Here is a 24,551-nt window from a genome sequence, read left to right on the forward strand (position 1 = left end):
ACAAAATATCCCTATTCACCAAGTTTTTATTTCCATATCAAATAGAGCCCAACAAATATTAAGTGTGAGCGAGACCAGGCAACTACTTTAGATATATACTACACCATTTCATAGAGGGGATCTGTGATTTTCTTTAACAGTCAATAAGACTCTGTTTGCATTACATTTTGCTCATTTGTGTAGCACATACATATTCCGTGCACACAGAGGCGTAACTTGAAGCTCCCGGGCCCCGATGCAAAACCTGTAACAGGGCCCCCAACTATAATGCTTTATTTATAGTACTGGGCTCCCAATATATGGAGAACAAAGGCCTTATGGGCTCCCCAAGGCTCCTGGGCCCGGGTGCAACCACATCCCCTGCATCCTCTGTAGTTACGCCCCTGCGTGCACAGATTCTTACCACTGACACTGGGCTTACATTAAATTCAGAGCCTACATCAAGTATCACTAGAGGCTCCATTCATCCAACCTAGGCCAAAAAGGTGTCTCCTTGTGTCCCTTAGGCAAGTGTTATCTTTATATTGTGAACTGGAATAGCGTAGTAGACTATGCTGTCCGTATAAAAATAAAGAAAATAAAAAAGCATGTTGCATCATTTACTACTTCATTTTCCCCATGGGAGCCTATTAGAAACCAATCTGATATGTCACAGCCTTCTGTCAGAGGCATACAGGAAACCCTCCTGATGTGCTCCTGCATAGGTTCCATTTACATAACATTTAGTGCCTAATTTTACCATGATGCAATACACAGTAACAGTGTAGAGCAGCTGTATTTCCACTTGCATATGTTGATTAAAACACTAGTGCAGCATCCCAAAGGGTAACTGAGGACATTGGGCACACGCTGAGGAGGGAGGGTAAAGCTGTCAGTTGTCATGGTGGCACTTACCAGACTCCTCCCCAGAGGTACACATGCAGCCTCGGCTAGAGCATTGCTGGGCCTCTACCAGACACTCATAGGAGAGGAATACAGGTTGCCACTGCCACATCACGCCACAGTTCTTTCACTCACCGGAATGACCCTCAGTGATAAGAGAATTCACACACGTTTTTGTGCCTCAGTCCCTGGGAACGATCAGGGCCTGGCAAACTTTACTTTAACACTTTACAGCTTAAGAACACACCAATGCAGGTAAGACAGAAGAAGGGAGGAACTCAGGATAATGCTGGTCCTACAGTCCTTGTTATCTGTATGGTACTGCTCCTGGAAGGGTAGACTTTCTCTAAGAGTATACTCAGGATGATATTGGCCCTACAGTCCTCGTTATCTGTATGGTACCGCTCCTAGAAGGGGTAGGGGCAAACTCTCCACATACACTAACTTATAAAAAGTACCTCTGCACGGTGGTCTTGACTTTCCTCTACTCCTTTCTCTCCGTTTTCTCACTCTCTAGTGTCTCCTGGCATCAGGAACTTAAAGAAACCTTTCTTCCTCTTCCATTCTTCACCACATGAGGTTCCCCCACGTGGCTGGCACTCTCACTCAGAAACGGAACAACCAATACCAACCAACCTTCCTGCTCAGACACTCATACTTATAGTCTCTAGCATACCACGACAGGACATAAATTGATACATTTGCAGACATCTTCCAGTCTCATGCAAACATTAACCTCTCACTTGCTACAGCTGTGCAATACGCATAACAGTAGACAAGACATTTTGCACAGTGCATCCACACAAAAGACATGACATGTATGACATTTATAGAGGGGCCAGGAATAGGTGTTCTGAGCCACTACACTAGCAAATACAAAATCTGGTATTGTATCTTTTTATTCAAGTATGCAAAACATAGTTTTCATATATAGTTTGTATAGCTAAAATGACACTGCAGAAATAAATAACACAAGAACAGAAACTATTTACAAGAAGTCCAATGACCAATCATGGTGTAAATTAGACTAACCAACCTGTAATTCTTATTTAAAAAGGGGTTTGCCAGAATGTCACGTTATTCCCTATCCACAGAATAGGGAATAGCTTGCTGATCTTGGGAACAGGACTGCCATGTCCCATTCTCCTGTCACTGCGGGGGTCAATTAATTCCACCCCACCCCCCAATAATGTCACTCTGAATGGTGGGCTGGTTGCAGATGTGTAGTCAGCGTGCCATTCTTTTCAATGGGGCTGACAAATACCTGAGCAGGTGCTGCTTGGATATCTCGGCAGTCCCATTGAAAGTAATTGGAGCACTGATGCGCTGGCATGACCAGCAGTCAATTCAGTCTCCTTCTCACTGCAGTGACTCTGCAGTGAGAAGGGGGAAGTATGCGACACCCCCATTCTTGAGATGGATGGGGAGGTCTCAGTGGTGAAACCTCACCGATCAGCAAGATATTCCTTACCCACAGCATAGGGGCCAACTTAAAATACTGGTACAACCCATTTAAAAAAGCTTTTTATATTAACTAAAGGAGAAAAGTGCACTAATAAAAGACAAGTGGATAGAGAAGCCAACAACACTAGATCCTTCTCTGAAAGTAAAAGAAAATCAACATGAACGTATTTCACAGTATAGTTGGTTTGGTATCAGATAATGATTAGATACAAGTCTTCTACAAGGAGAAATATGGATTGTGGGCAGCAATGTAAAAATATAATCTGTAAATGTACCAATGATTCTCTTTGGCTTTAATTTATCTCCAGATTGAACTAGAACTAAACTTTTTTTAAGGCCACTTATGTTGTTTACGCCATGGTCCAAAATGGGTCCTCACACAAGAGATCTCATACTCTTAAGTACAGTCTGAAGTTGCCATATGACACTCTGCACCCCAACAGACGTATCATTTTTAGTGATGAGCGAGCATACTCGCTAAGGGCAATTGCTCGAGCGAGCATTGGCCTTAGCGAGTACCTGCCCGCTTGAGAGAAAAGGGTCGGTTGCCGGCGGCGGGCGGGGGAGAGCGGGGAGGAACGGAGGGGAGATCTCTCTCTCCATCTCTCCCCCCCTCTCCCCCTGCTCACTGCCGCAACTCACCTGTCACCCGCGCCAGCAGCCGAACCTTTTCTCTCGAGCGGGCAGGTACTCGCTAAGGGCAATGCTCGCTCGAGCAATTGCCCTTAGTGAGTATGCTTGCTCATCTCTAATCATTTTATCAAGGTGGGACAACAGCCTTATTCCTTCTAAGCAGTGCATTCTTTCATTGTGTATAGGAGTGTCCTAAGATTACTCATGATTATTCACGATGCCAAAGAGCTATTCATTAGTGTAAGGCCCCTTATAAAGGATGTGTAAGAAATCTGTATGTGTCTTGATAGATGACAATGAGGATTGGATCTCCTACGTGTTTTGTGCATATCCTAAAAACGGCAAGTCTGCTAATGGATAGCTCCCATATTGTCATGAATAACCAATTTAGTAGTTGTCCAGAGACCCAACACAGCATTGTAACTCATTGATAAAAAGCAATTTGCGATATATGTACACTAGTTAATAGCAGCACAGCAGGGACCAATCATGAAAACAACTTTAAGGGTACTTTACATGGAGCGGATATCGCTTGCATTCTTTCTGGAAACAGTGGGTTTGGGCAATAATCGACCCATATACATACCCCTGCCAACTAGTCAAAGTTGCTTGGTTTTTAATAGAACTAAAAAACCAAGCGACAGTCGAGCCGTGTAAATAGAAGCCGTTCATTAATTGAGTAACTCCTATGTACTGTGAATGGAGGCGGGTAGCCGGAACAACCCTTGCCCTCTCCACCACCATACACTAATGCTCCTGTCTAAGGAGGAGTGATAGTCGTGCAAGTGAGCAATGGTAGCCCTTGGGATGGCTGTTGGGCGTTTATGTGCATGGCAGTCATCCCATGTAAAGGGACCTAATTGTTACAGTACATTTAAGTTTGCATAGAGGATACCATAGATTACATGTTGGAAATTCCTGTAAAGCAGCAAAGAGTGAAACAGTTGGTTGCAACCCCCCACACCCCACTCTTATATGCATTTCCTGGTGGAAACTTTTTAATAAAACATTGTAAACTATATAATCTTTGACCAAATCTATTTCAGGAGTTGTATATAAAGGAAGGCTGTATTACACTACGTACAAGATGGACATGCGATTCTTTCAATATTCATAATACATTGTCAGGGATAAAGGAATTAGAAAATAGAAGGAAGCTCAATAGATTCTTTCATTTAGGAGTCTATCTATGCACAGCACAAATATTATGTAAACCTCTACAATTCCAGCTATTGTGAAGCAGAAAGTCCTATGAGCAGTCAAATGTAACCATTGGAAAGCTCGAGCTGAGCATGTCAGCTCATTGGGGCAACAGTACTTTCATGCTGTCCTCCAAAGATTCCGGAGAAAAACTCCACTGCCAGGCGAACATGAATCGGTATGAAGACGTAAGAGCTGTAAATCACCATTGCAATTGCTGTCAGTAGCACAGTGTTAAAAATGGACTGCTCCCAGGGCTCCAGTACATAGCTGCATGTTATGAGCAGATATTGATAGTACAGCCAGGAGAGGTAATCTTTAATATGCTTTACATCCATCTTTAGCAGAACGACTGGAGATCCGAACCTAGAAATAAAAAGTAAGAAACCAGTTTAAGTACATCATTTCATGCAGAGGCACAATTTGAAGCTTCAAGGTCCCAATACAAAAACTGCAAGCAGGCCTCCTTTTACAATACTGGTGTCAGAGGTTTATGGCATCTAGGAGTGACCGCTACCTATAGGATCCCCTATAGTGCACCCAGATTTCATGTTTGAAAGTCGCATATATACTAATCTCATAGCTACTTGTGCCACAGCCCACCGCCACCCTGACTGTTTATAGAGCAGCATTATTTCATCAAACTTCTAGATCATTACACAATTCATAAAAGGTTTGTTTCAGGATCTTTGACCTGGCTGTAAAGAGTTTAGGCAGTCAACATATTGGGGCAGATTTATCACCATAATGGTGGCAGTTTTGTAGCATAAATCTGCTGAAGAATATGGTGTCTGAGCCGACAACCGCATCTATGAAGCACTTGTACCAACTTTTCTTACAATTCTGGACAGAGAAGGAGGTTGAGGAGTCAGAGTTGCTTCGTGCTACAATCATTTCTTTAAAAATTCTCAAAAGCCTTTTCTATATTAGTACATTGTCAGGTTGGACCCGACATTGTTTACTAACAGCAAGTCAGATTCAATAGGGTTTCGCAACATGTTACTTTGCAGAGATAACAGTTTATATGATGCACTGGTATTAAAGGGGTAACGTAGTTGTAAACTATTGATGGCCTATCATCCGGATAGGTCATCAATAGTAGATAGGCAGAGATTCATTGCCTTGTTTTAAAGGGAAAGCAGACAACTCTGTTCTTCCTATAGTGCCCAGGCTTAGTATTGGATGCCAAATTCCGACTGAAGTGAATTAGAACTTTGCCTGCAATACCAAGCCTGGCCACCGTAGAGGGAACAGATTCCCTTTCCGAGTCCTTCTCACTCCTTACGGTCAGGGAGGCCGCCCCTTTAGTGTCCTCTTCATTGTCAAAGCCCTCTCCCCCCTCCTTCATGCTCCGTGTGGTTCCCCGTCTGTCTTCCCTCATGCTCCATGTGGGCCAGGAAGATTTCAGGTTGCTGCATTTCTCATGCTGCTGCTGCCCCTCACAGAGCCTGTGGAAGCATGTCACTGATTGAAGTATGTGGGAAGGAGCCAGAGAGGGGAGGGTGTAGACTGTCTGTACTATGCTCTGAGACGGCGTGATATTACTGGTTGCTGCGCCACAGCCTCTTTCTTGCCAAAGCTTTAGGAGTACCTGTAACTGTGGTGAGGGAGGCCTTTGGGCCCACCCCCCCAGGCTTAGGGGCCCATTCTCAATCCCTACAGCTATACACCACTGGGAAGAGACATGACCTACAGTCACACAAAATAATGTCTATATCAAAGCACATCAGAGGTCCCCCACTCACATTAGCGTGTCGAAATTGCATAATCCACAAGCGCAAAATAGAATGCAGTACTTCTATTTTGCTGCATATATTTGTGAAATAGAGCCCATTGTTCTGTATTGTTGCATGTATACCCACAAGCCATACGCAATTACATTGCGTACAGGCTGTGACTATACACGCCATCGCTAAGCGACAACATGGGAAAACAAAAATAAAACACAGGTGTACTGCACATGACCGCCTATGAGAGTAAGCATAATTTTGGTGCCATACGCAGGGTCATGGACAGGTTCACAGCTGTTTTACACTTACTGCTGGGTGAGCCCGACTCAGAAAGTTATCATGTTGCACTTGAATACCAAACTCAGTTCTACTACAGCCAAGTTTAAAGGGAAAAAAAAAACAAAAAACTGTCCCCTATTCTGATTATTATTCATTGTAAGTGTTGCCTTTTATTTGGAAGGGGTCTGGAAGACTGGCGGCAAGGGGGGGGGGAGGTTGTGTCCCATTACTACAGTTTTTGTCTAACACCTGATAAACATTAATAAGACATGAAAAGTCATCTACATGTTCTCGTCTTGAGAAGTGAATGTTTTCTAGAAGGCTGGAATTCATCCATAAAACCTGAAAGGCTAGTCTTCGAACAAAAGGCGGCATGACTAAGCAGGTTCACCCGAGTTCCTACATATCTCCGCTTGCATCCTGTTGCCAGACAAGTTACGAGACACGTATACAAGTCACTTAAACGCATAGATTTACAAGGCTTATATTGATTTATCATGACATCTTTCACTCCGATACACCCATTCTGCGCAGGAAGGTGTAACATCCAGGAATATTTTACAGGCAACATAAAATACATCCGGATTAGAAGCATCTGTCGCAGCACATAACTGTGAAGGACCACATACAGCGCACTCAATATGATTTCCAGGGACTTGTGTGTAGGGCTTTAAAGCCCACCACCACTGGTGGGGGTACTGCGGACTATACTGGTGTATATTCAGGAGTCATTTTTGTGGTTTAAAATAAGTTTTTAATTAGAATAAACAGGTGAGGAAAACTGAAGTATGGACACCATAGGCTGCATTCACACAGGCGTCAAAATCATGCGAGATTTGAATGGGGTCACACACGAGCCATGTCTTCCTGCATGGCAGCACGATACTATGCAGGAAACACATCGCAGCATGTTCTATCTTGCTGCTTGTTGTCACATCACAGCGCTCACTGGGTCCGGCGGCAGCATCGCACCACGTGCTAGGTTGAAAGCAATGGGAGAAACTGCAAGATCCTCTGGTGGGGCTGACAGCATCCCAGCATCAATCCTGGGGGGAATTCACACAGTGGGGAAGCAGGATACAGGGGCGGAAGGCCCCATGTTACACTCGCCCGTGTGAAGTTATACTTAAGGATATATTCATGACGGCCCCAATACCGCATCAGGCATACCTGACTAACTTCTTGGCGAGGAAATATGGAGGTCTCTCCTTCTCTACTCCTCACTATACGCAAGGATGATGAATACTTGCTGTGATGACAGTCGTGTCTTGGGTTAAACATTTTGGTGTTAGGTACTATTCCCCAGGTTGGGAATTTGGGGTTCTGTTTTTTTTTTTAATAAATAAGAGGGTAAATGTAACTATAAAGGACTGAAATAGTGCAAAAGTTTTGATTATTGAAATTCACAAATACTACTGAGGTTTCTTCCTTTGCATATTTTTACTATCTATATATAAAGCTGAAAGCACGCACTGACTGACTGACTGACTGACTGGCCAAAAGTTCTCCAACTTCCCGATATCGTAGAAACATTAATTTTGGCGCAAGCATAGATTATCTCCAAAATAGGAAAAGTAATTGGGTCCCAACTCGATTATTCAATTCTAGCACAAAAGAATTTGCGTCAAAATTTTACGTACATAATCTAAATCTGTCACTTCCCAATGCCATAGAAACTTAAAATTTGGCACAGGCATTGATTATGACATACATAGGAAAAGCTAATGGGTCCCAATTCGATTATTAAATTCTATGCGCAAAAGAATTAGCGTCCAAATTTTACATACGGAATCTAATTTTCTCACTTTCCGGTGTCAAAGAAACAAGAAATTTGGCACGAGCATTGATTATGTCATAAATAGGAAAAGCTAATTTGTCCCAACTCGATTATTTAATTCTAAGCGCAAAAGAATTAGTGTCCAAATTTTACATATGTAATCTAATTCTCTCACTTCCTGATGTCATTTTATATAAAGGAAACGTCGCATGGTTACCTCCCCGTGGTATTTCCTGGGTAACGCAGAGAACTATGCAAAATGGTGAACATATTTTTTTTCCTCAGTATCTCTAAAGTAACCACGACTTCATAAGATTTTCCGTGTGAACAGCAGATAAACACCAGTACCAAATTAACTCGGGTGAAGCCGGGTATATCAGCTAGTATTATATAAAAATACTTAACAGTTTTGTTTTTTTTAATAAAGAAAGGGGAGGATCTCTTCACACTGGCTAGATTCTCTGTAGATTTTGATGTGGATTTGCAACGCATTTCACCTTTGCTTTTCAAAGGGTAAAATTTGATGCCTAAATCCAGAGCAGATTTCATGGAGAATTTACACACCATGTGGATGACGCTTAAAAGAGGGCAAATGATTCCCAACACTCATCCCTGTGCTGTTACACAGGAGTGAGTATCGCTGGATCGCTCAGAGCGTGACGCTAAACATGGACAAAAGCTGGAAAAGTAGGGATATCGGCATTGCAACCAAACGCAGGATAGTGCAAACCACCATATTCCCCATAGCCATGTATGGTTGTGAAAGCTGGACTGTGAGGGAAGTTGATAGAAGGAGGATTGATGCGTTTGAGCTGTGTTGCTGGCGAAAGCTGCTGCATATACCCTGGATGGTGAGAGTAACAAACAGAGACGTCCTGAATCATATAAGACCTGATATATCACTGGAGGGCAAGATGGCCGGACTCAGACTCACGTATTTTGGCCATGCAATGCAAGCAGAGTTGCTAGAAAAATCTATTATGCTTGGGCAGATCAGTGGCAAAAGAAGACCTGGCCGCCGAAGAACACGATGGCTGATACTGTCAGAGCGGATACTGGCATGGATATCACACAACTGAAAGAAGCAGTGCAAAACTGAAGAACATGGAGGGAGGGAGCATTTAGGGTCGCCAAGGGCCGTGAACGACTAAACCGCTAACAACAACACTTTATATGTCCATATGAATTGTCCGTATTACTAAAAATAATGATAATATAACGGCTTATGTGAAAGCAGCCTTAGAGTATACTCACATGGACTGTTTTTCTGTGTGATTTTTGGACAGTACAAAACAAACTGTCTGCATACAGCCTTAGGCCGCTCGCATCCAATTTTACTTTTGCTTTTAGCCGCAGCACCCTGCGGACACCAGCATGTATTAGCGCACCCCATCATTGTGAAGGGTGATGAGGTGCACTAAACGAACAAATGTAGAACAGACTCTGATCTTCGTGCAGCGATTTTTGAGCAAGAGCATGTCTTGATTTGAATGGGCGCGTTATACCGCGATTACCGCGGCATTCAAAACGCTGTGTTAATTGTGGTACAAAGCACCTGTGTGAGAGGCCTCATTCATGAGCCCATAACCAGGAGTGGATCCTAGACTTAAAAACCACACAATGAAAAGATTTAGGCTAGGGCTACATGGAGACGTCTTGCAGGACTACCAAATCATTTTAACTATTGACTGACAGCTACAAACCACAAGATTGCATACAAATAAGGGCTCATTCACACGGGCATATGCGTAAAATACTATGGGTCTTCCCATAGTGTATTACACATTTAGCAGCCATGTGTATAGCTGCGAGTGCACTGCGAATGGCCGCGTATCACGTGCACATGAACATGCACGGTGCGATTTTTTTTTCTTTTCTTCAATTCCCCGCTCTGTTCAGTTGATCGGTATTAGAAAGCGTATAAAACGTTGCCCATACATAATGTATTGAGTATGGACAGCGTATAATACACAGCCCATACAAGTGTCCAGGGCTCACGCTGCGTACGTACGCAGAGAAATAGAGCGTAAGGGATCCTCCACAAAGGCATATTTTCTTGCGCATTTTGTTCACATTTTCATATCTTGTGTGCACATTTCAGTTGTCCCAAAACAGAAAAACTGATAAGTCATTCCCCCAATAGACAGGAGAGAACCAATTCATGTCTCTAGTAGAGTGTAGCGGGCATGCTCTGTGACCTGTGCAGAGGTCATTGTGGAGGGAGGGGAGGAGGGGAGCTGTGACCATCACCTATTGTGAATAGTGGATCCTGTGTTATCTATATCTTCAGTGTAATGCTGCCTGTGATAAGGAGATGACTGCTGAAAAAATAAAACGTCAGTCCACAACTAGACTCCTGGCCTTTTTACACACACCAGTCATCTGGCCTTTTTTCAGAATGCTTGTCTGCCTCATAACAAGACTAATACGGCTGATGAATGCGCAATCGCTCACTTGTTGGTTGATCAGCTCATTTACCCAAATATAAAAATGCTTGCCGATTGGCAGAGCACCTCATAAGCCGATTCTAGGATCTTGTAAAAGGAATGAGAGCACCGAATACCATTTTCCCATGGAGGAACATTAAGGCCTCATTCATACAGATGTTTTTACGCTCCGTATTACGAGTGTAATATGGGGTGCTGAAACCCCATTAATTTGCATTGGAGTTTTTAGACATGCGTTTTTCTTTTTTCACACCTATTTTGGTCCATATTACAGACTGAAATAGACCACTAAAGTCAAAGGAAGCATATAAATATGCATGATATATGTGTATTTACCCCAATGGGGCCTTCTTGCATGAAATATGCAAAAGAATCCTGCAAAGTTTTGGTCCATGAGGACGCTATGCATTTCACGGATCACAACTGAATACGTCTGTGTGGATGAGCCCCAAAACAAACAAAACATAATTTCTTGAGAAAATATAAAATATGATCCATATGTAAAAATGCCATCCACATTGCTTTATGCAAGAATATACTCCCCCTGCCTGAAAAGCCCCTGAAACTTTGCTGTTGCGGATGGCGTGCTGCTACATTTTGCTTTTAGCCTTTGAACTACATCCCTAGCTTGCAAATAACTATGGGCTTTGAGCACTTAGGTGAACGCATATGTCAATGTACTATACATAGAGCAGTTAAAAAAGTATGGATGGTGCTAGGCTGGGGTCACACTAGGCGTATTCCCGCCGAAAATCCTGCGGTTTGACCACAGCAAAAACCGCAAAATATCCGCCGGGAGAACTGCTGCAGAAAAACCCGCGGCGGCTTTGAAGCGGCCCAGCCGCTCACTCTCCCGCTGCGGTCGGTGCTCCCTTAGGGGAGAGTGCGGCCGCAGCGGAAAGAAAAAAAAAAAAAAAAAATAGACATGCTGCATATTCTGACTTACCACAGCGGATTGGCCGTCCCGTGTGGACGAAATTTCTGAGAAATCTCGTCCACATGGCTGGCTAATCCCGAGATTAGCGGCCGCAGGCGGATTTGCCGCCGCGGAATTTCCGCGGCAAAGCGACCTGTGTGAACCCAGCCTTAGAGTCCATGTTTTTCAAGTTTATACGGATTCGAGCTCCAAATGCTCAGCCTGGTGTAATTTCTTGGATTCACATATATTTGATAAAGCCCTTTGGCTAACCAGCACCAAGATTTCATAGTCTTCAGACCCATCATGATTTCATTGCATTATACCAATTCTATTTCTTTCCCAACAGTTTCAAAGAAGGCAGCAGATATTGGAACAAAATTAGTCTAGGATTCTTACAAGTCACCAATGACATCAGCTGATGACCTAGTAGTTAATAAGTAACTATCACTATAGATTTACTTTGGGCTGTACAATATCAAAACTACTCACCCTGCAAAATGATCATGAAACGTTTCTCAAATTCGAATGAGTGGTCCAGACAAGCAGGTTCTGCTACTGTTAGGACCTAAAGAGGGGGTGGGCAATATTGGACAGAATGAAAAAAAGAATATATATATATTATATATAAAAAGTAGGATTATTAGGTGTAGAACATCCTCTAGTTATCAAAATCAGTTTTAGCTTACTCCAAGACGTAACAAACACATCAACAAAGGTGTTTGCAATTTAAGCCTTAGTCTAGGGTCACACGGGTCGCATTCCTGGTGGAAATCTTGTGTTTTTGCCGCAGCAAAAAAACGAGAGATTTCCACCAGGAAAGCACAGCTTCAAGACCCACGGCACTTAGCTGCGGGTTTTGGAGCAGCTTGACGGCATACTTTTCCGTTGTCGCCAGCACTCCCATAGAGAGGAGCAAGACCACAACCGAAAAAAAAGACACGCAGTGGCTGGGAAATCCAAGCCGCAGCACCGGCTTCACTGTGACAGATTGGCTGTCCCGTGTGGATGGGATTTTTGATAAGTCTCGTCCACATAGCTGGCTAATGCTGGGATTAGGGGCTGCAGCTGGATTTGCCACAGCGAAATTCCGCATGGAATTTTCGCGGCAAATCCACCCTGTGTGAACCCAGCCTTAGAGCTCTATCACACGGGTGTATTTTTCATCAGTATTCTGGAAGCCAAAACCAGAAGTGGAGAGAAAGTATAGTGGAAAGATTTGCGTTTCCTCCGTATTTTGGACCCACTCCTGGTTTTGGCTCACAAAATACTGATGAAAAATACGCCCATGTGAATAAAATTTTTTTTTATATATATATATATATTTTACACACACACACACACACACACACACACACACACACACACACACACACGGACTGTGCAAATTTGAATAATAATCATTCAGTGCGAATGAACGAGAACTCATTCATCGTTCATTTTATTCTCATGTCGTTGCATGTGAAGAGTGATCGTCTAGTTGCTCACATTCACTGGTTCAGTAAATATAAATGATATGCGCTCCAATTCCAAGTAAATTACGACTAATTATATACCTGCATAAACAGGCTGCATGCACAAATGAGTGAACTCGGTCATCATTGGCGCTTGCAAACTATCACTTTGTGCAAAGGGAGTCTTAAAGATTGTTGCCTGAGAACAAATGAGGTAAACATTTGCCATGTGATTAGCCCAGGGATATTTGGTAACTACAAGCCATGGGTACAAACACCATTGGCTACAAGAAAGCCAGGACAAAGCGATTCCTGTTGTAGCAGATAACTCCGGATTAGCATACCACTAGTAGTACACAGAATTAGATCTATCTGAAAGACTACATAGCTGAACTTACACAACAAGGAGCGGCATGCTTAATCAAACGTCACACTCAAAAGAAACAAAACCTTAACAGTTCACTGTCACTAAAAAGAAGAGGTGAATGGGTGAGACACTGATAAGCCTGCATGCCAGAAAACTTGAAAGTCAAGTTATACAATTAAAATCTGGAAAGTCTTGTTTGTGGTAACGCATGTGTCAGCGCTACGCAAAACACAAACAAAAATATATTATACAATGTAACAATCTATAAACTATTACATTCTTGCGTGTTTATTGATGCCTTGCAATACATAGGCAATGGCATCAATAAACAATGTAGCAAAGCACCTATTAGCCTGTTAGTTTTCACCACTTAATAGCAATCCTCAGTTAATAATGAAACTTTATCTACAGTCCTATGTAGGAGATGGTGATACATAATAAAATAATGAGTTGTACAAAATGAACATATTAGCTCAACTACAGTTTTTAACAATATTATGGGAGCTGCAAAAAGTTATTTTTACTGTATCACAATACAGACATGGAAGTGGACTACTTTAAAAATATTAATACAACATCATTCACTTGCTGTCAAAGCTCCAAGTATCGTACAAATGCCTTGCATAGAAATTTCGAGTTTGCTACATACTTTATATGTATTGCCCCATTAAATAAAGTTCATTTGATCCAAATCCTGGCTCTTTTCCCCCTACAATATTCCCATCCAGTAAGAAAGTGTCTGGAAGACCCTCACCTCTGACCTGCCAGCAGGTATGCACAGAACTGGTGCTGAGGATGAATGCAGGTGCAGCTATAGGCAGACCTGTGAAAAGTCAGTGGAATTGAGTTGCATTACTCAGGTGTGTCTGCCCCTCCCAATTTCCTGTTACTACTGCAAAAATAACCTCCCAGAGAGAAAACCTGAATGTGCTGATTAATAGTTGACAGAAGATTATTATTATGCATGTATGATATATCCATACAGTACAGGATAACGCAGGTAATGTGTGATTGCTGGGATGCCTTACCGGCACTGTGAGTATGGGAAGCTGTGCTGGAATATCATGTCTCAGGCTGGCTTCCTCCCAGTACAATGCTGTATTTCTGCAGCTCAAGTCTGTCTTCTTTATATTATGCTGCAAAGCAGTCACTGCAGATAAGGCAGTAGCAGTGCATCATCATTGGCTCTCTATGTAGGCCTTTTCAGTTCAGCATAGGTGTGCCTGCTCTTCTTATGAAATATTTACCGTGAGGGAGTACTGTCGATTAATTATATAAATTCTCACCACTTAACAAGCAAATACGTACAAGTTAGATTTTTAGAAACAAAGGTGCTGATCTCATCATATGCCTGCAGGACAATGACAGGTACTGCAGACAGAAGATTTTTAATTGCTATGAATTATTCTATATGGGACTAAATTTATAAATATATTTAGATATTTTAAGCAATTGTAAAGGGGCATTGCAGGCATTTTAGGCCGGCTGCACATGACCGGGTTGGATTCCACATGTGGGAGCCCACAGCGGAATCCAACCCTGTGCCCAGCTGGCATCCCCTCATACATGGTTTTTCCTATTCTTTACTGTATTGCAGATGGCCCACACAGCGAGCCGTCGGACATGTGCAGTACAGTGTTTTTTTTTGTTTTTTTTAAACCCCTGGTTTTCTCATGCTAGGCAATAATGCAAGTACCCGTGACCTTCTGCAATTTCATTGCGGAAGGACCGCAGGTCGAACCGCTTCCATTGTCTATGTTTTCTGAACAGCAATACGGAGCTAATGTAAACCTATGCATCTATTTGCATGGCTGTATTTTTTGCGGTTGTGTTTTAAAAATCTCTCTGTCTTTGCATTTATAGGTATAACTTTCTATTGGTAAATACTGATCCATATTTTTCCAGTGGAAAATAAAACCAATAAATGCAAATACAGATTAAACGGTGCTGAAACACTGCTGACATATGGTACAAAGTCATCCTAACAGTCCATATTACAAACGTGTCACAATACGCTCATCTGAAACTGCTCCTCAGCTGCCTTCTCATGGGTTGTATCTTGTATGGGCTTTCTACAGCGGAAAACCCACAGAAATACCCCGCAAAGCTGCAGGGCAAAATCTGCACCAATATGTTGAAGGTTTTAGGCTGGGTTCACAAAGGGCCGATTTGCCGAGGAAATTCTGTCTGGAATTTCGCTGCGGCACATTCGCCTGCGGCCGGTAATCCCAGGTTTAGCCAGCTAAGTACCGAGGGTTTTGAAGCAGCGCTTTCCTGGCGGAGATCTGTCGTTTTTTTGCTGTAGCCAAACCGTGAGATTACCGATGGGATTCCACCCTGTGGGAACCCAGCCTCAGGCTTCTTTCACATAAGCGCATATCGGCCGGCCGGCTGTGAAAATGCTAGTGAAAGATTGGGTGAACGGGCGCACAAATCAAACCTTTGTGCGCCTGTTCATATGGCCTGGTGAGACTGGCGCAAATGCACAGAGCTCACCAGGCCATCTCCCATTTCATCTCCCTCCTCATTGCAGGCTTACCTGTCTTCCTCCCCTTTTGTTCTGTGCAATGAGAGGGGGCAGGATGAGGGCGGAGCCAAGCGATGGTCCGCCCCGGCCTCCTCCTATTGAGTGCTATGGACAAGGGGCAGGGAGAGGGCGGGCACTTAGCTCTGCCTCTGTCCCGCCTCTTGTCCATAGCATCAATGGGAGGAGTCGGGGTGACCCGGCACTAAGCTCCGCCCCTGTCCCACCCCCTCCTATAGCACAGAAGGGCACAGAAGGAAACAGGAGGAAGTCAAGTAAGCCTGCACGGGTGGGGGTGAATAGAGGGAGGGAGTTTAGCAGCCACGCTGCTAAACTCCCTCCCACCTACGGCCGCTGCCATGGGCTCCCATAGGAGCCTGTGCAGCGGCTGGATGTATTACGGCCAAAACATAGTTCTAGAACTATGTTTTGGCTCCGACGTAAAAACGCCCAGCACTATATTGGCTTAGCCGGGCGTTTTTCCGTCTCACCAATACGCCCATGTGATCTGATGCATTGGAATCCATTGCATCAGATCACAGCGACAAAATTGTCCGGCCGTGAAGACGCCGGGTGATATGCTCTCATGTGAAAAAAGCCTTACTGTAGTTTTTGTAGCGAATCTGCTGCAGCTTTTAACCTTATGTTTCAAAGCGAAAAATTTTTACATCATGTGAAGGAGACTTTGAAATCGTTTCCCCATGGCTGATACTGCAAATACTGCATTATTTCCACAGCAAAATCCCCTGTGGAACTTCTGCAGCATTTCCGGCATACCTGAAGTCGGCTTTAGCTACCTACACATGGTCGCATCTGTGAAATTCCGATTCTGGTGCATGAGTTTCACGCACAATGGAGGGTCGGAATAGAGGGCCGGAAGTGTTACCCATTTCAATGGGAAACCTCGCATCACATCTCATGGCATGCAAGAGCCCTGAGAGGCATTAAACGTCTCATTGAAATCAATGGGTAATGCGTTCAGAGGAACGCAAAAAGTTAGAGCATGCCACGTGTGTACAAATACACAAGAATGGGGTTCATATTCGTGTGAGATTTGTGCGTCTTGCAATGCATAAATCTCGCATGATTTTCTCGGTCGTGTGAAACCGTCCTCAGTGTGCTTTCACAAGAGCAGGTGCGACCGCAATCAGCATAGGTTTGCCTCCGTTTTGTAGGGAAAAATCATTCCTGTATAGCAGGCTTAGGGAGCTATTCTGGGAATGCCATTATTACTCATGTAATACTGCTAATTGCTCGGTTGCACCTCCACTTGCAAGTGCATCCCAGCATTTGTCAGGAAAACACGCTCGCTGGTGACATCCGCTAGCACACATCTAAGAGTGGACTGAGGCCTTATACACACGGACTAGTGCAATTTTGGTCAATGAGAAATTTCACTGCGAGTGTATGTGCATTTTAGGCTGCATTCCCACGAACGTATATCGGCTTGGTTTTCACGCCGAGCCGATATACGTCGTCCTCATGTACAGGGGGGGGGGAGGATGGAAGAGCCAGGAGCAGGAACTGAGCTCCCGCCCCCTCTCCACCCCTCTGCACTATTTGCAATGAAAGGAGGCGGGGCAGGGGCAGGGCTAAGTTGCGAGAATTAGCCCCGCCCCGTTCTGCCTCTCCCCATTGCAAATAGTGCAGAGGGGCGGAGGGGAGGCAGAGAGGGGGCAGGAGCTCAGTTCCTGCTCCTGGCTCTTCCATCCTCCCCCCTGCACATGAGGACGACGTATATTGGCTCGGCGTTAAAAAATTGAGCCGATATATGTTCGTGGGAATGTAGCCTCATATCAGTTTTAAAGTTCTTGATGTGCAAGTGTTATTGAAGTGAAAAAACAGAAAGAGGTCTAATTAATGTAATTTAGTCTCTCCGCACTCCATGATATACAGTTACGTCATAGAGGTTCAGGGTTGTATGGAGGGGGGTAGGGGGTTGATCCCACGCCATACAATATAGGTACTGACTGTTTTTTTGTTTCAAAGAGTTTTATTGAATTTTGTAGTCATACATATGGTAGGCTTATAACATTCTAACGTCCCCTTGGAGGGGGCCAAATATTGCCTTCAAAAATAGTATTTGCCTACAGCGGCTAATAGATCACAAAGTTATAGGGTTAAAACAAAACAAAAGGGTCAACATAGAAATTTAAACTAGTAGGTCGCCAAGAATCCACATCATCGGTCAGAAGTATCTAAATAGCGTGTATATTTCTATTTGGTCACTAGAATAAAGGCTAAGTAAATAATATAATATGGTGTAATCCCGGGATCTCTATACATTCAATCCAAGGTTGCCAAATTTTCTGTAAATTTGTCATCGTATCTGTTCTGATAGCATGAATCCTTTCATATAGCATAATTGAGGATATTCTATCAAGCACCACTGAAAAGGAAAGGGTAGGTGATTTCCATGCGGAGGCGATGTGGATTCTTGTAGCCATACATACATATTGTATCAGTTTATGGGCTTGATACCTAGATCACGCAGGGCGATCCCCCAGCAGGAACACCGTAGTGGATTTGGGAATCGGACCCACAAACATTTGGTTGAGAAGACTGTGGACTTTCGATCACAGTCTGTCAACCTCCGGACATGTCCACCAAGTATGGAGCATATCTCCTCTTTCTTGGCATCCCCTAAAACATAGCGGGGAAGAGGTTGGGTGGAGATGGTGTAATCTTTGTGAGACTAAATAAGTCCTATGTAGAATTTTAATTGAGGTCTCCATAAGGGAGACTTGATGGCTACCCTTGGAGATCGTGATACAACAATGCTGCCATCTGTCGGAGGTCATCTCAAGCTGAAGGTCCGCTTCCCATCTCCTCATAAACATAAGTTTCTACCCTGTCAGGGGTTGGTTTAGCGTATTATATATATATGAAAGCATTCCTTTCTGACAAGGGTTTTTGGCACAGGTGGCTTCAAATGGTGTGGCATGGGGGTGGGCACTATAAAGTGGATAAAGTGGAATATTTGATTAATTCTCATATATTCCTGAGGGGCGGCTTAAATGTGGCTACAAATTGTTGTATGGTGTAAAGTTTTTATTGAATGTAAAAATGTTGTAGGGTGTTTTTTTGATTACTTAGCCACCATTGAAAATGAGCTAGGTCTTGGCTTGGTGGAAATTGCGGGTTGTAAAGTACTGGTAGCATGGGGGAAATCTTGGAGGACAGATTGTACTTGAACTGGGCGCTTCTCCACAACAGGAGGGAGTGATATGACAGCAGGCTCATTTTTTATAGCCCCTGGGGGAGTGGCTCAGAAGACCAAGTCAAATATGCTATATTGTGTGGATAAATACGTTTTTTTCTCTATATCCAACCATAGGCTACCTTTTGGCTCACCTGACCCCACTACCCATTGGACTATTTGGGCCGCCTTATAATATTTGATTATATTGGGCACTGACAGACCTCCCAGTCGTTTATGGTAATGCATTATAGTGTGTTTAATTCTCACTCTTTTATTGGCCCATATGAATCTAAATATGTTGCATTGGAAGTTGCGTAAGGTGGCTAAGGGAATGGGTATTGGTAGGCATCTAAAGAGGTACAATATAAATGGCTAAGTGGTCATTTTTATTGTGTTTATTCTACCTATCCAGGAGAGTTGGGGTTTATCCCATTTCCGCAGATCAGATGATAACCTCTTTATTAGTTCTGGGTAGTTCCACCTTCGATGTTCACGCGAAGGCCCGAGAGCTGAGACCAGATTTCTAGTGTGGATATTAGGTTCAGCAATGATGTTAATGGCTGGGAAAGGGTCAGCAATAGGTCCTCCGCAAATAGGCTCATTTTATATTCATTATTCTCTATCCAAATTCCTTTTATGTTGGGATTAGAACGAATTGCCTCTGCCAGTGGTTCAATTGCTAAAGCAAATAATGCTGGGGAGAGGGGGCAACCCTGTCTGGTACCCCTACTAATTTGTATAGGGGTCGCCCTGGTGGATGGAAGTTTCAGGTTTGCGGAGGGTGTTGAGTAGAGGGCTAGGAGAGCTGAAAGAAAATGTCCCCTGATCCCAATGAGTCGTAGGACCGAGAATAAGTAGCTTCAGGACAATGTATCGAAAGCCTTCTCTAAGTCTAGTGCTAGGAGGGTCATTTGGGATTTTGAAGTGTTAATGGAGTCTATAATGTTTAGAACCTTTCTTATATTGTCTGGAGCTGGTCTTGCTGGTATACCGACTGTTTCTTACACCGTCGATCGGAACTGCTATCCCTTTAAATGCCATTGTCAGAATTTAAATGTCCCGAATGGACCCCCATGATGATATTGCGGGGTGCTGTTCGGTTGCCATGGCAGCCATGGTCCTTCTGAAAGCCCCCAGGGCTGCCATTGCAGATTGCCTATCAAGCCATGCTTACATAGTCAAGCCAGCAGTGTAGGTGATGAGTTTACCGAAAGGTCATCCAATTACTGCAACATAAATTGACCTGTACTGTACATTTCAAAGCTGTAGCAGGTCAATTTATACTGCGGATTTGCAGCCTCTGAGGAGCGGGCCCACCCTAGGAGACAGCAGGGTAAAGTTTGGGCCTTGTCACAGCTCCCCCACCATCTTCCACCCGGAGGGTAACCAGGGACACGTATCACGTATGATATACTACTATAGAATCATATTATCCTCCAGGAGTGATCAAACCAAGTTCATGTTTCCAATGGGGACTAAAAAATAAATGTACAAATAAGTTAAAAAAAGTTTTGTTAATTATTAAAAAAAATAAAGGTAATATAAGTAAAAGAAAAACCTCTTGCCATATTTAAAGTGAAAGCATCTAAATAAAAAAAAACAACATATTTGGTACTGCTGTGTCCATAAAAGTCAGATTTATCAAAATAACACATTATTTACCCCGCACATTAAATGTCACCAGAAAAAAAACTGAATTGTGCTTTTTTGATCACCCCATTTTCAAGCAAAAATGTAATAAAAAAGGATCAAAAAGTCATATGTAATCCAAAAAGGTACCAATAGAAACTATAGGATGTCCTGCAAAAAAATGAACCCTTGTACAACTATGTTGATGAAAAAGTAAAGAAGTAAAAATGTCAGAAGATGGCGGCAGAAAATAATTTAATTTTTTGCCAAAGATATTTTTATGTTTCAAACGTATTTATTGAATTTTGAATAAATATATGACAACATTCTGCCTTAAAGACCCCATGCGGGGTGATATAGATAGAGACATAGTGAAAGGCATTTGTATAATGCGACATAAAACTTTTTAAAAAACCCAAACACTAAAGCCCCATTTACATGCAACGATTATCGCTCATAATTCATGGGACAATCCATATATGAATGAAAAGCACAGCAAAAGAGTGCAGTTCAGGTGTTTTTCCCATTGGAGCATATATGCTAATTTATTATTTTGTAAACTTCCATTCAAGATGCTATAAAGTTGTGACAGAATTCCAGGATACATGGGGGAATATTTACATATGGCTTCTAGAGGATTCAGTTCTATTTGAGTTGAAGAGGAAATAAGGGACGACTAAAAATGGAAGATTTTAGTTTTTTTCTGCCATTCCTCCAGAGGAGTTTGGAATGGATTAAAATATGACAGTGATATCAGCTTACTCCTTATAAAGCCATACAGGATAGTAAGTTTGTTAGTTTGCCACCACACAAAGTGGAATAAGTGGAGATGGGCCTGAGAGAGGGAATATTTTGAATTGCACTGGACGCTAGAGTAGGATCGAATAGAATGAGAAATGGCAGTGGCTCGAAAATTAGTTGGAAAGGGTCTACTAGTCCAAAGAAGGGAGGACAAGGTATGAGGATGTAATTGGGTGGCTTCTATCTAGACCCATAAGGGAGATTGAGAACCCACATATAGAGGGGGTATCTGGAGAGACGAGTTACCTTATAATATTTAGGAAGTTTAGGCACAGAGACCTCAACATTTTTAATGTAACTTTAAGGTGTTCTTATTTATGCTGGGGTGTTTAAATAACGGACAAGGCTCATTTTTGCATTGATTGTATAGCTGATGTGGGAACAGGAATGGAGAGTGATCTAAAGAGATAGACAAGTCACGCTAGAAGTACCATTTTTATACTGTGTATTCTTCCCAGCTAGGAAAGGTAAGGGCAATCCCAAATTGACAAGTCCAAGTTGAGCTGGTGAAATAGTGGTTTGTAGTTCCATTTGTAAAGTGTGTCAATAGAGCTAGTAAGTTTAATCCCTAGGTAGGGGAGATAATGGATGCTGGTCTTAAAATTGAAATTGATCTCGATAACATGGAAAGGCGTATTACAGAAGAGGATTTCTGACATGGACTGGTTAATTTTAAGGCCAGAGGCTACACTACATTTTTTGAGGGTCATTAAGTTAGGTAGGGAGGTAAGAGGTTTAGTATGGGTTAAGGCCCATTTAGACACAACAATTATCGCTCAAAATTCGCTCAAAAGGCGTCTTTTGAGCAATAACCGTTGCGGTTAAACACCTGCCCATCATGTACTGTTTGTTCATTGCTTATTTCCAGTTTTCTAGAATATCTCAGCCAGCAGTGCTGATAAAATTCTCTCAGCTGGTATCCCACTTGTAGTTCTCAGCGGGACACCAGCTGAAAGCGCAGAGATCAATGCAGCTGTTTGCATACGCAAAACAGCTGCATTGTTCTCGTAGGGATCGCTGTGGTATCCCTCTCCATCTGCATTAACTCTTTAGTAGCTAATTAGCTACTCACAGTTATGCAAAGATGATCGCTCAAAACTGTCACTCAAACTGTAGTTTAAATGATTTTTGAGCGATCATCTTTCAGTGTAAATGGGCCCTTAAAAGAAGGTCATCTGATAAAAGGCTTGAGTTTGATATTATTGTCAGTCGTGACACCAAATAAATTGGGATTATCACAGTAGGCAATAGCTAAAGGCTCCATTGTGAGTGAAAATAATGTCAGTATCAGGGGGCATCTCTGTTGGGTGCCTCTAAAGATATGTACTGGGGAAGAGGTAGGGGGTAGAGATGAGCGAACGTACTCGTCCGAGCTTGATATTCGTGCGAATATTAGGGTGTTCGGGATGCTCGTTACTCGTAACGAGTACCACGCGGTGTTCTGGTTACTTTCAGTTTCCTCTCTGAGACGTTAGCGCGCTTTTCTGGCCAATTGAAAGACAGGGAAGGCATTACAACTTCCCCCTGTGACGTTCAAGCCCTATACCACCCCCCTGCTGTGAGTGGCTGGGGCGATCAGATGTCACCCGAGTATAAAAGTCGGCCCCTCCCGCGGCTCGGCTCAGATGCCGTGTGAGTTAGTGAGGGAAAGTGCTGTTCTATTGGAGTTACTGTAGGGAGAGTGTTTGTAGTGAGTGTAGGCTTCAAGAACCCCAACGGTCCTTCTTAGGGCCACATCTACGTGTGTGCAGGCTGCTTCAGTTAGCAGTGGAAATTTATTTTTTTTTTCCTCAAAATCGGCAGTGCAGAGCATTGCACCCGGTATTAGGGACAGAAGTGGTGCTTAGGCAGGGAGAGTGTTAGGAGTGAGTGTAGCCTTCAAGAACCTCAACGGTTTTTTTCTAGGGCCAAATTTAAGCGTGTGCAGTACTGTTCTGGCTGCTGTTAGCAGTGTTGCATATTTTTTTTTTTCAAAAAATCGTCTGTGCAGAGCATTGCACCCTCCATTGATACTACAGGGACAGAATTGTGTAGGCAGGGCCACAACACAGTTATTGTTCATTGAATATCTGCAGTGGGGCCCTCCCTTTGCAAAAAAGCAGGGAAAAAATTATATTTGGCCTGCCTGTGTCAGTCCTAAGGTCTCCGTGTACGTGTGTGCTGCGTGGAGAACGTACAAAAATCAAACGCAACCAGCTACGGTTTACTGCAGGCTTGCGCCATTGTCTTTCCTGACTGGCAAATACCTGCTCTGCCAGAGTTAATAACTCTGCTACACTAAAGTTGTGTGACACTTTTTCAGGGCCACACCACAGTTATTAATTAAACGTATTGTTCATTGAATATCCGCAGTGGGGCCCTCCCTTTGCAAAAAAGCAGGGAAAAAAATTACATTTGGCCTGCCTGTGTCAGTCCTAAGGTCTCCGTGTACGTGTGTGCTGCGTGGAGAACGTACAAAAATCAAACGCAACCAGCTACGGTTTACTGCAGGCTTGCGCCATTGTCTTTCCTGACTGGCAAATACCTGCTCTGCCAGAGTTAATAACTCTGCTACACTAAAGTTGTGTGACACTTTTTCAGGGCCACACCACAGTTATTAATTAAACGTATTGTTCATTGAATATCCGCAGTGGGGCCCTCCCTTTGCAAAAAAGCAGGGAAAAAATTATATTTGGCCTGCCTGTGTCAGTCCTAAGGTCTCCGTGTACGTGTGTGCTGCATGGAGAACGTACAAAAATCAAACGCAACCAGCTACGGTTTACTGCAGGCTTGCACCATTGTCTTTCCTGACTGGCAAATACCTGCTCTGCCAGAGTTAATAACTCTGCTACACTAAAGTTGTGTGACACTTTTTCAGGGCCACACCACAGTTATTAATTAAACGTATTGTTCATTGAATATCCGCAGTGGGGCCCTCCCTTTGCAAAAAAGCAGGGAAAAAATTATATTTGGCCTGCCTGTGTCAGTCCTAAGGTCTCCGTGTACGTGTGTGCTGCGTGGAGAACGTACAAAAATCAAACGCAACCAGCTACGGTTTACTGCAGGCTTGCGCCATTGTCTTTCCTGACTGGCAAATACCTGCTCTGCCAGAGTTAATAACTCTGCTACACTAAAGTTGTGTGACACTTTTTCAGGGCCACACCACAGTTATTAATTAAACGTATTGTTCATTGAATATCCGCAGTGGGGCCTTCCCTTTGCAAAAAAGCGAAAAAATTATATTTGGCCTGTAGGCTTGCGCCAATT

At 43.2% G+C, this 24,551-nt stretch overlaps 1 protein-coding gene across 3 annotated transcripts in view; it reads right to left on the reverse strand.

The window, feature by feature from the left end:
- Positions 1–1,763: 1,763 nt before the first annotated feature.
- The window catches only part of SPTSSB (serine palmitoyltransferase small subunit B), a 43,458-nt gene continuing 20,670 nt past the window's right edge, over positions 1,764–24,551 (reverse strand). The window contains exons 1-3 of one of the 3 annotated variants that reach the window (XM_066600636.1): positions 14,178–14,196; positions 11,821–11,896; positions 1,764–4,545 (exon numbers count right to left, since the gene is read on the reverse strand). In XM_066600636.1, coding sequence (XP_066456733.1) covers positions 4,275–4,517 — 243 coding nt within the window. In that variant the 5' untranslated portion in view covers positions 4,518–4,545; positions 11,821–11,896; positions 14,178–14,196 and the 3' untranslated portion in view covers positions 1,764–4,274. Of the gene's footprint in view, positions 4,546–11,820; positions 11,897–13,903; positions 14,011–14,177; positions 14,197–24,551 lie in introns of those variants that run through there. The other 2 variants (XM_066600617.1, XM_066600627.1) reach the window with 2 other exon arrangements.

The sequence above is a fragment of the Eleutherodactylus coqui genome, chromosome 1, assembly GCF_035609145.1.
Source record: "Eleutherodactylus coqui strain aEleCoq1 chromosome 1, aEleCoq1.hap1, whole genome shotgun sequence".
In the NCBI taxonomy this organism is placed as follows: domain Eukaryota; kingdom Metazoa; phylum Chordata; class Amphibia; order Anura; family Eleutherodactylidae; genus Eleutherodactylus; species Eleutherodactylus coqui.